The sequence below is a fragment of the Haliotis rufescens genome, unplaced genomic scaffold (assembly GCF_023055435.1).
Source record: "Haliotis rufescens isolate VD_foot unplaced genomic scaffold, xgHalRufe1.0.p SCAF_6, whole genome shotgun sequence".
Classification (NCBI taxonomy): Eukaryota; Metazoa; Mollusca; class Gastropoda; order Lepetellida; family Haliotidae; genus Haliotis; species Haliotis rufescens.
In genome coordinates this window covers 8,750,955-8,763,356 of record NW_025964334.1, presented here as the reverse complement: position 1 = coordinate 8,763,356, position 12,402 = coordinate 8,750,955, and the positions used below count along the sequence as shown (strand labels likewise).

At 40.4% G+C, this 12,402-nt stretch overlaps 1 protein-coding gene across 1 annotated transcript in view; it reads left to right on the top strand.

The window, feature by feature from the left end:
• Positions 1-603: 603 nt before the first annotated feature.
• The window catches only part of LOC124144008, a 61,388-nt gene continuing 49,589 nt past the window's right edge, over positions 604-12,402 (top strand). The window contains exons 1-8 of the mRNA XM_048385918.1: positions 604-787; positions 4,029-4,218; positions 5,857-6,003; positions 6,974-7,097; positions 7,850-7,971; positions 9,110-9,298; positions 9,930-10,112; positions 11,278-11,532. Of these exons, the coding sequence (XP_048241875.1) occupies positions 683-787; positions 4,029-4,218; positions 5,857-6,003; positions 6,974-7,097; positions 7,850-7,971; positions 9,110-9,298; positions 9,930-10,112; positions 11,278-11,532 (1,315 nt within the window). The 5' untranslated portion in view covers positions 604-682. The remainder of the gene's footprint in view (positions 788-4,028; positions 4,219-5,856; positions 6,004-6,973; positions 7,098-7,849; positions 7,972-9,109; positions 9,299-9,929; positions 10,113-11,277; positions 11,533-12,402) is intronic.

The window sequence follows — 12,402 nt, the reverse complement described above, 5'->3', positions numbered from 1 at the left end:
ATATACTGGTTGGTTCTGTCAGCCTGAACCAGAAGTAAATATTTCTTCCTTCAAAACATCGGTATTCAATTGATCACAGTGATATGTTTTACTATTCGTGGTTAAGGTTTTACGCCATATTTAGCAAATACTCCATGGGGGGACGAGAATGCTATAACACCAGGCTATCCCACGGCCCTTGTGGTTTATTATAAACGTAGCGGGATATCTATACAGAAAAAAAAAAAAATCAATACGATCTTCAAATTATATTCAAAACCGATCTTCATGAATTATTAAGAAATGTCTTGAAATCTGATACGTCCGTTTTTACATACACTTTCATGTACACGAAAACAGGTATCAGTTGAACCAACCGGATTTTCATTTACATGATATTAAAAATATGTACCGTTATCAGGTATGAGGACATCAAGTGACGGAACGTATAATGTTCATTGACAAGGTCAGGCAGTATTAACGAGACATATGATATTTACACATACAACCCTGCACCCGAAACCGATTCTTTAAATGTGGTTGTTGGACGGAGAGAGTTCGCGAGACCAAATTAAAGGAATATGTGTATTTTGCTACCACTCGTAGTACGCCTACCCGATTTTACGTTGTATGGACGTGCTTGCAGTCATACCCGGATATGCGTACAAATCGATAGTGTATATAACTGTCGCCCGTATGGTATATGCTAACAGTCGGTGGTTTTACAATGAAGGATCTCTCCGCACTGTGTCATTTAATTCTGTGGAATATACTGATTTTTCACAGGTCATCCAGTCAGAGCGATGTGGTGAGTAGATATCAACGTTATGAAAACTGATTCATTTCTCAATCGAATTGAACAGTTGCTGGTGTATTGCTTTGTGTGATGACGTCTCCCAAAGCCGGGTATAAGACTTGTAGACTGACGCACGTTGTACATGTACAGGGATTCCGTAATAGTGTGAACCTCGATAATATACAAACCAGTCTCTACGGACGATTATGTCCATAAGCATCTATACATATACAAACGACAAAACCTCGTTTATCCGGACATTTGTTAATTCGAACGATGTTTATAGGTAGCGATAAATGTTGCTATAAAGAGATTTCGGTTTACATGGTTTTATCTTATAGCGGTCAGATGAAAATTGACTTGACTTTGCATGTGTTTGTTATGGATGTGACCTTTAAGGCAGGATACACTCAGTACTTAGGCAGCAAACACTTGCTTTTTATGCAAATTGTGAGTGGCGGATGCCACCAGTACACCCTTACCCTTTTCGCGAACACCTGGTGTCATCACTGTTTGAAAGTGATTCATAAACACATGCATTGGGTTCTGCTTCTAGCAGAGATTTCTGAAAAAGATAAAACTGTTTTTGTCGGTTTTATATATTATTTATAACGCAGTAAAAACATGGTGTCTTCAAGTAGTCGTGTAGAATTTGAAATTGTAAAATGAGTTAAAATGAACCCCATCGGCAATATCTCAGCCAATTTTGTTTTTGAAATTTTCACGAAACACGTTTCCTTGCACTTTTCAATACGTTGGTTTATGTATGTTAATCTGTTTTCATATACGTGATTCCAAAGAAAACTAACCTGTGTTACTTAGTATGTACATGTCTAGGAAATGAACTGAGAGTTGTAATAACATGAACATTGTTGAAAATTAAAATATGGTTAGAACTGCAAGTAAATATTCGAGTATCGCGAGGTAATATCACATTCGGAAGTTAATATTCAAATACCACAGGGTAATATCACAATTGTAACTTAACATTTGAGTATCGCATGGTATTATCACATCCGAAGTTAATATTCGAATACCACAGGGTAATATCACAACTGTAAGTTAATATTCGAGTATCGCAGGGTATCATCACATTCTGAAGTAAATATTCGAATACCACAGGGTAATATCACAACTGTAAGTTAATATTCGTGTATCGCAGGGTATTATCAAATCCGGAAGTTAATATTCGAATACCACATAGTAATCTTACAACCGGGAGTTAACATTCGAATATCGCAGGGTATTATCACATTCTGAAGTTAATATTCGAATACCACAGGGTAATATCACATCCGGAAGTTAATATTCGAGTATCGCAGGGTATTGTCACATTATGAAGCTAATATTCGAACACCACAGGGTAATATCACAACTGTAAGTTAATATTCGTGTATCTCAGGGTATTATCACATCCGGAAGTTAATATTCGAGTATCGCAGGGTATTGTCACATTCTGAAGCTAATATTCGAAAACCACAGGATAATATCACAACTGTAAGTTAATATTCGAGTATCGCAGGGTATTGTCACATTATGAAGCTTATATTCGAACATCACAGGGTAATATCACAACTGTAAGTTAATATTCGTGTATCGCAGGGTATTATCACATCCGGAAGTTAATATTCGAATACCACATAGTAATCTTACAACCGGAAGTTAACATTCGAATATCGCAGGGTATTATCACATTCTGAAGTTAATATTCGAATACCACAGGGTAATTTCACATCCGGAAGTTAATATTCGAGTATCGCAGGGTATTGTCACATCCGGAAGTTAATATTTGAATACCACATAGTAATCTTACAATCGGAAGTTAACATTCGAATATCGCAGGGTAGTGTCATAACAGTAAGAGGATATTCGAGTATCACAGTGGAGATGCGTGGTCATCCGAATGTTTAAGACGATTATTGTACAATAATAACATGACTGAAAGTAACCATTCGAGAATCACAGTGAAATGTCATACCCATAAGATTATGTTCGAGTCTGACAGACTCATATCATCACCGGAAGTTATTATTCGAGTATCACAGAGTAATACCATACCCAAGAATAACGTTTCGTTATCTTTACGTCCTGAATTTACTTATTTTATTTAAATTACCCACCATTAATAAACTTTACGCCTTTATCATTCATTTAATACTACCAATCGTCCATCACGGAATCACTCACGCCTTCCTTGAGGCCGCGCCCTTTACAGTAAGTAAAATTGTGGATCCAAATTATGACGGCAACTATAAATTCGTGGACTACGTATGATTTAGTCCTATAGGAATGTATGGCAGCCCAGAAACATGTGAAAGCTCCACAATTGCATGCGAAGTACGTAATACTTTCGTAAAGTTTTAATTAAAATTATTCAACTTGTTTAAGGGCGAAACTTGAAGGAAATAAAGACTACAACATGTGCGCCACTTCTCCAATTTAGTCGGTCTCTGAGGGTCTGTTCTGTACGGTGGCCCATAAGGGACATGGAGTCTGTTTTTCCATATTTTAATATTTCACTTACTTTTATCGTTACCTTTTGCAAATTAACACGTTTTGTCTTACAAATATGTGATAAATCATGTGAAAAGAAGATATTGAATCGCTGAAAAGTGAAACGAAAATGTCAAAAACTAAAATGAAAATGTCAAAAAAAACCGAAAATGTCAAAAACTAAAATGAAAATGTCAAAAACAAAAGCGAAAATGTCAAAAACTAAAATGAAAATACAGAAAACTATTTCCACCGCGGTTATAATATTTCCACCCCGGTGAAAACTATTTCTACCGCGGTGATAATATTTCTACCGCGGTGATAATACTTCTACCGCGGTGAAAACTATTTACACCGCGGTGGAAATATTATCACCGCGGTGGAAATAGTTTTCTGTATTTCATTTTAGTTTTTTGACATTTTCGCTTTTGTTTTTGACATTTTCGTTTTGGTTTTTGACATTTCCATTTTAGTTTTTGACATTTTCGCTTCACATTTCAGCGACTCAATAGCTACTTGAAAGTACATAATCGATGTTTTCAGTTGTTTTTATACATGATTTATCACATATTTGTATGACAAATCGTGTTAATTTGCAAAAGGTTACGATAACAGTACGTGAAATATCAAAATATGGATAAACAGACTCCATGTCCCTTATGGGCCACCGTAGTTCTGTCACCGAATACTTCCTAGCTTTCTTACATACTGATAATTTAACTGAACCATACAAGACTTATATCCTACTGTTCTATTTCAGGTGTGTCCAGTCCTCCCGTACAGTGTAATTATAGACTGTACAACGTACGGGGACGTCTACCATGCGTACACCAACCCTGCTGTCATGTATCACGGGACCAGATGCAACGTCTCCTGCCCCACCGGCGGGGGGGTAGCGGAGGTCACGTGTCACCGTGGGACGTGGTTGGGGTTGCCCTGGGGATGCATTCGTGAGTACCCCCATAGTTGGAATATTATGCTTTATTTATTTCAGTACATGTATCATATTTTGAAAGCGTACATCCTTGATTACCAAATGTACTATATTTTCAATTTTACAATCTCTAGCCCATATAATGTCTCGCTCAAAAGATTAATAATCGCGCTCCAAACGAATCTGTGTAGCCAATACACTGAATAGTTAAGGATGGAAGGCTCGTCCTTGAGTTTCCATTTAATATTTCATCTGAGACATTAGTCGTGCGTGCGTGCGTGCGTGCGTGCGTGCTTGCGTGCGTGCGTGCGTGCTTGCGTGCGTGCGTGGTTGTGCGGTTGCTTGTACTAGTTCAGACATGTGCCGGTTTCACTGTGCCAGCACTCTTTTTTACAGTAATACACACATTATTATTAATAATTATTCTGACCTTTTCAAACATACAAGGGTTACGACAAAAGCGAACATGAAATTAGGATATGAATTAGAATTCCATATCAGAAACCTGTTTAAGTCGTTAAATTTGTGCTAAATGTTTCTATAATCTCCCATATCTTAACTTTAAATGAGTTTAACTTTTTTTGGCAAACAACAGCTCCATTGTACTTTGTGAACCATTTCCGCAATTTTATTATGCAAACGTTAGACAGAATAAATATTTAATTTTCAAAGGCATTTCAATTGTTAAAATGAGAATACTGGATATATTCTAACATGTGACATGTTATGAAAACTAAGTAGGGATGAGATTTTATGGATGAATAACTTCTTTATTAAAATTAAGAGCGACGTTTCGGTGTAGGTTCTAACAATGTTTATACAGTAGAGTAGGTATCAGATGTGGTTATACTGCAGTGGAGAAGCTGTAGCAGTTACATAGAAACATGATATTCTGGGTTTAGGCGACCATTGAGCGTCCTGGCCAGTTTTTGATCGCTCAAAGGTGGCAATAAGGTCGCAGCCCTGTGTCAAGGGGCCTTGAACAACTGCTGGAGCAGTTACACAGAAACATTATTTTCTCGGTTTAGGCGACCATCGAGCGTCCTGGCCCGTTTTTTGATCGCTCAAAGGTGGCAATAAGGTCGCAGCCCTGTGTAAAAGGGCTTGAACAACTGCTGTAGCAGTTACATAGAAACATGATATTCTGGGTTTAGGCGACCATTGAGCGTCCTGGCCAGTTTTTAGATCGCTCAAAGGTGGCACTAAGGTCGCAGCCCTGTGTAAAGGGGCATTACTCTGTGTATTTCCTATCAGTGGACATCTAGATATTGATTTATTCGAGTGTTTCACATTCGTTTTAAATTAGCCTCGCAATGGAGGATAAAATACAATTTGAGAATCTGATCAAGAAGAAATTCGACGTTTTCCCCGGAAGTGGATATGAACTGATTGTAAACGATGTTATTTCTGCTCAATATAAGTCAAATATAGGTTTGTCAGCACCATACTCGTGCACGTGGGTTTCACCTAAGTAGTAAACGTCTGAGACCTGCATCACTTTGGTCTTTCCTCCCACATTAAGCTGACATGCCGCGATATAACTGGAATACTGTTTAAAATGACGTTAAACCCACCTCACTCACTCGTGACGTCAACACCTTGGGACATCCGCTGTATGCAAATAGTTCTGTCTGATCTGTTTTCTCCCTTCAAGCTAAAGACTACCTGTATGAGGACGCTGAGGTCCACTCTCGATCCAAGCGGTCAGAGCAAGAAGAGCTGATGGCGCTGATGTCCAAGATGGGCGGGGACGTGTCACAGCTGGAGTCTCTCTTCAAGGGGAGAACAGCTCCCGATTTAGGCATGTACCCATACCACATACCACATACCACATACCACCACCACCACTATCACCACCACCACCACTATGACCACTACCACCACCACCACTATCACCACCACCACCAACACTAACACCACCCCCACCTCCACCACAACAATCACACCATCACTACCACACCCACCACCACCACCTCCACCACAACTATCACACCACCATTTCCACCACCAACACCACTACCACCACCGCAAAAACCACTATCACCACCACCACCACCACAACATTACTACTATCACTACTACACTACCACTACTGCAGCTACAACTGCTACTACTATTACGCTACAACTTGCTTGTCGTAAGAGGCGACAAACAGGATTGGGTGGTCAGGCTCGCTGATTTAGTTGATGCATGTCATCGTATCACAATTGCGTAGATCGATGCTCATGATGTCAATCACAGGGTCCAGTCTGGTCCAGATACGATTATTGACAGACCGGTATCATATAGCTGGAATATTGCTGAGTGCGGCGTTTAACAACAAACAAACGCACTACTACTACTACTACTACTACTACTACTACTACTACTACTACTACTACTACCACTACTACTACTATTACTACTGCTACTACTACTACTACCATTATACTATTACTACTACTACTACTACTATTGATATGACTACTACTATTATTACTACTGCTACTACTACTACTGGTACTACTATTTCTACTACTTTTACTTCTACTACAACTGCTACTACTTATAAGTACTACAGCTGCTAATACTACTACTATTATCATTACTACAACTACTACTACAACTGCTGCTGCTGCTGCTGCTGCTACTGTTGCTCCTACAGATGCTTCTACTTATTGTTGCTATTAATATTTTTATAATTACTAGATTAAAATAAATAAATACAGCAAATAATGAAAAGCAGGTACTATTATCATTATGATGATAATCATCATCATTTGCATTCGCAGATATGAGCGGGCCCGTCCTGACGTGCCCGCCGTCCCTCCACGAGTATGCTGACCCGATCCAGGTGACGACCCAGGTGGAGTGGGACGAGCCGATGAGCTTTGACGAAGAGGATGGGCAGATCAAGTAGGTTCTTCCACAGTTCCACCTGGTTATCCGACATCCGAGCCAAACCTTTCCATCTACGTCGTAAATGTCAGACTTAGTAATGTCCCTGCATGGAGAAATACAGTTTTCTAAATATATCCTAAAGTCTCAATAAATAAAAATGGCGACGTCAGACTTGGCATTTCGGTGTGAATTTTAAATCAAGGACTGCGTCAGCGGAGAAATATGAAACTTGGAATTTCAAGTGCTTGCAAACTATGAAAATATCGAACAAACCATTTGGTATTGGAAGCAATATCATGAATGACGATAGGAACAAATACAGCGTAAAACACAGTTTCTGTTTGTTTCGAATATTTTCAGGTTTGTTGTGAGTGAGTGAGTAAGTGGTTCTTTGGGTGGGTTGGTGGGTAGTTGTTTGAGTGGGTGAGTGAGTGAGTGAGTGGCTAGGTGTTTGAGTGAATGAGTGAGTGAGTGAGTGAGTGAGTGAGTGAGTGTTGTTTTACGCCTTAGTAAATAATATCAGAAATATCAAATATAGGGGTGTATTAAACGAAGGCCTCATAACGGCATAACATTTTCACACTTATTGCGAGCTTTCTACTTTCACTGTGAGAAAAGTGAGTGTATATTTTCAAACACTGAAATTAACTAATTCTAAATTTGCGTTTTGTTTCAAATAAGAAAGAAAATGACATTTGCTCGTGCACTTCCCTTTAATGATTTTGACGTTATGGCGGCACCATTGTCCCACGCTGTTTTTATCACAGGCCCAAGAGGTATGGCCCAGGCCCAAAGTATACATTCGGTGAAGGGGCCAAGACTGTGCTGTATCTTGCTCGAGACAAGTCGGGCAATTTGGGGAAATGCGAACTCAATGTTACAGTTGAAGGTAGCGTACTGTGGATCATTGTTTGTTTATTTGTTGTTTAACGAATCTGGGAATGATTAATTTGGATCAAATAAACCAGCGGTATTATGTGCAAAGTTCGCAAAGGTCACCGTGTCTGACCACCCAACCCACGTATCGCCCGAGGACCTACTCTAACATGGGATCCCCTTGAGTTGTGGATTTCTGACGTTTGCGCCGTTCCACATTCCACGAAAGTTGACAGTTTATCACATTTTGCATATATCTATCAGAGGGAAACCTCGTTATACCGAACACGATCTTTGCCTCAGACATATGACTCTATATGGCAACAGAGGAACCATCACCCCGAGGCAAAGGAGTTAACTGAATGTGAAAGTTCCGTGGAAACTGGACTTTTATAGTCAGTTAACTACCACACCTCGGGAAGATGCATCATTTCCGCAATAAAATAGTCAAACATCGAATCCATCAGATCATTTCTGTGATCAAAAAGTCAAACATCAAAACCATCAAATCATTTCCGCAATCAACCAAGTCAAACATTGGAACCTTTCGATCATTTTCTCAATCAAAAAGTCAAACATCGAAACCATTAGATCATTTCCGCAATCAATCAAGTCATACATCGCAACCATCAGATCATTTCCGCAATCAACCAAGTCAAACATTGAAACCTTTCAATCATTTTCGCAATAAAAAAGTCAAACATCGAAACCATCAGATCATTTCCGAAATCAACCAAGTCAAACATTGGAACCTTTCTATCATTTCCGCAATCAAAAAGTCAAATATTGGAACCTTTTGATCATTTCCGCAATCAGTTAAGTCAAACATTGAAACCATCAGATCATTTCTGCGATCAAACAAGGCAAACATTGACAAGCTTCGATCATTTCCGCAAACAACTAAGCCAACCATTAAAACCATCCGATCATCATCAGTCGGATATGACGACAACCGTACGGTATCTTGACCGGGAATCTACACGGGGTTTGTTTTATTACGCATAGTAACTGGTAATTACTGGTAGTGATACCATCTGTGTCGTGTGCAGAAAGGGAATGTACTGTGACGTGTTTGGGTCACCTGTTACTGTGGCTCTTCCAGTCTTTGAGTTTCGCGCAATGGCTTCCTTTAATGAACTATTTCCTTCCAGTCGTACGGTGTAAGATGGAAGCGAAGAGCGATTTCCCTGACGGGCACTACACGTGCCACCCGAACAGTGAGTTCGTGTACGGGTCCACGTGTAAGTACGGGTGTTACGAAGGCTACGAACTGGTCGGGGAGAAGAAACTCACTTGTGAGAAGAGTGGCAAGTGGTCGCACGCCATCCCAAAGTGTAAACGTAAGTTCGGTTTGACCATACGGATCCATACGGTTCAGGGATACGCATACTTTTTAGTATACTGTTCATTCATACATTCGAATGTTTTATAGATTAATGTATAAAAAGTGTGAACGTATAGCCAAAGCTATAACCAATTCATTTGAAGATTTGATCTACAAGAAATAGCACTTGTTATTCAAAAGCATTTGTTTGTCAACTGTGACCGCAAAATGAGCCACTCCTCGCTTGAAGATCGTTTTATTGAGTAACTGCGCCCATGGGGGTTAGTCGCCTAAAGCGCCGAAATTAGTTGTGCAGAGTTGCGTCCCTTGGCATGCTAGAACTCTATGATCGTGGATTCGAATCCTAGCGGGAAGGAAGATCAAAAGTTCAAATCACCACCTAGCCCTAGTCCCCCCCCCCCCCGCAGTACGTTAAAAACTGGCCTCAGATTATCAGTGAGTGAGGAGGCTTTTGTAGGGATGGGGACGTCACACGAAGTTTTGGTAGCTAATGTGTTCAGGGTATTTATCATAAAACAATGGAGATATTATACCCTGGTAAATCGAGGATGTGGTACGATATACAACAATGGCTTGTCAGCACGAAAAGTCTGAGAGGCATTTCCAATGGTCCTGTTTCTTTTCAGTTTTGACTTGCCCCTTGTTGCAACCTTTCGCGGCCGGCACCTTCACCTGCTCCGACAACAACAACTACCGCAGCATCTGCTCCTACACGTGCAAGAAGGGCTACGTCGTCAGAACCGGAATGTCCCGGATCAGGGTGTGCATGGCGGACAAGTCGTGGCGGGGAAAGGAGCCTATTTGTGATGGTGAGTACTTGTTTCTCATGACGTGTTTGTCCAGACATACTGCCGGGCAAACATAAACACTTGAAAATTGGATTTGACAAAAGAAATGACAAACCTTATCAAAACGTCACTAGGCCGAAGCCCTGCAAACATAAAGCCCAATGCCCAACTTTCATACCGGTATCAAATACATTACCATCGAATAACTTTTTCTTGTTTGTTTCATTTTAGCCACCATCAAACATGGGTGTACACTGTAAACTGCGTTTATAACGAACACGCTTATAACGAACTATTGTTTGGTCCCGGCAGTTTGCTGTATATCTGATATAAAATTGATGGATATGACGAACGTGCTTCTAACAAAATAAGGGATACAGCGTTCTTTTGCCCGGCAGTTTAGACTACGTTTGGAGGGAGGTTTATATTTTTGTATTATTATTTATTTAGCGGGTTAAATGTAAACGATAATAAAATAAACCACGGGACCGTTTTTGCCACTCACTCTGCTACTTGAAACAGGTCTCTGAGGCCATGGGAAACGGCGGTAAGGTTCCCCTGCCAACCTGAGACACAATGAATGGCATCGCCTGTACAAACGCTCAGGGTCAAGTGCAGAAACGGACCATTGATGTCCGGGGTAGAATAGGTCTTCAGCAACCCATGCTTGCCGTAAAAGGCGACTATGCTTGTCGTAAGAGGCGACTAACGGGATCGGGTGGTCAGGCTTGCTGACTTGGTTGATGCATGTCATCGATCCCAATTGCGTGGATCAATGCTCATGATGTCAATCACTGGATTGTCTGGTCCAGACTCGATTATAAACAGACCGCTGTCATATAGCTGTAATATTACTGAGTGCGGCGTTAAACAACAAACAAACAAACCATGAGACGGCCGCCTGTCGACCCCAGTGGTCAGGCTCGCTGACTTGGTTGATGCATGTCATCGATCCCAATTGCGTGGATCAATGCTCATGATGTCAATCACTGGATTGTCTGGTCCAGACTCGATTATAAACAGACCGCTGTCATATAGCTGGAATATTGCTGAGTGCGGCGTTAAACAGCAAACAAACAGTGCAGAATCAAATGCTAAAAACAAACTAGGTGGCGTGAGGATCATCAGAGACTAGATTTGCTGTGGCTGTTGTTATTATGATTAGTGTTATTATCATTATTTCAAGACAAGGAGCCACCACTGTTCACCAGTTGTCCAGGGAGCGTGACGGCTGTGACAGGCCGTGACTCCCACTCCGCCATGGCCAAGTGGGATGTGCCCCGGGCTCGAGACAACAGCCAGGTTGAGATCAAGCCTGACCTTCACAGCCAGATCAAGAACAACCAAGTGGCAAAGATCGGAGTCTATGACGTCACCTACGAAGCTCAGGACGAGGCTGGCAACAAAGCAAGGCCATGTAGATTTAAAGTTATTGTGAAAGGTGTGATTTTATAGTGCTATAGTCATATATTCCATAATACCGTACAACTACCCCATCCTTGTCAGTGAGTGAGTATTGTTTTACGGCGCTGTTAGCATTATTCCTGCAAAATCATTGTCGCACATATTGTCGAACGCTTTCGCCATTAATTTATTCAATCACCACGATCCTTGTTGGGATGATGGTGTAACAGGATTTCGCCTATATCACGATAAATAATCCCATCTTTGAAGGTATCCCAATGTTTGCCCTTTTGACCTCGAGATGTCGCAATTCGCTGTGCAGTTGCGTCCCTTGGGTATGCATAAAACTATGATTGTGGTATGTTATTTATACCTTAAACGCCCCTGTGGGATTACGAAAGTCTAAGACCGTCATCACTTCAGGCTTTCATCTCAAATAAAGCTGAAATGGTACACGCCCAGATATAAATGAAATACTGTTGAACGCGGCGTTAAACACAAATCAATCACTCGCTGTGACCCAGTTGAATACTCCCTGTTCTTTTTACGTTTTTTGAAGTAGGATTCTTATATAGTCTTCTAGTATGTTCTCCGAATGCCCATTAATCTTTCCAAAGTTTACGATATCCCTTCCTGTGTCCCACTTGAGGATTGTATTACCACAAAACGTGATAACAGACACGCCGGGAAGAAGAATCGATCGTCTTTAACATTTAGATTTTTTGTATAGATTTTTTTGCAAAACACCCATTTGTATCTTAACTGATTTAATATTAATGACTTTGGACTGATTTTAGCGTTTACAACTTAAAAGTACACATTCCATTTGAACTAAATGTGATATATATACAAGAGATTTCTTTTTAATTATTTAAATGTAACAAATGTTATATTTGAGATAACACTG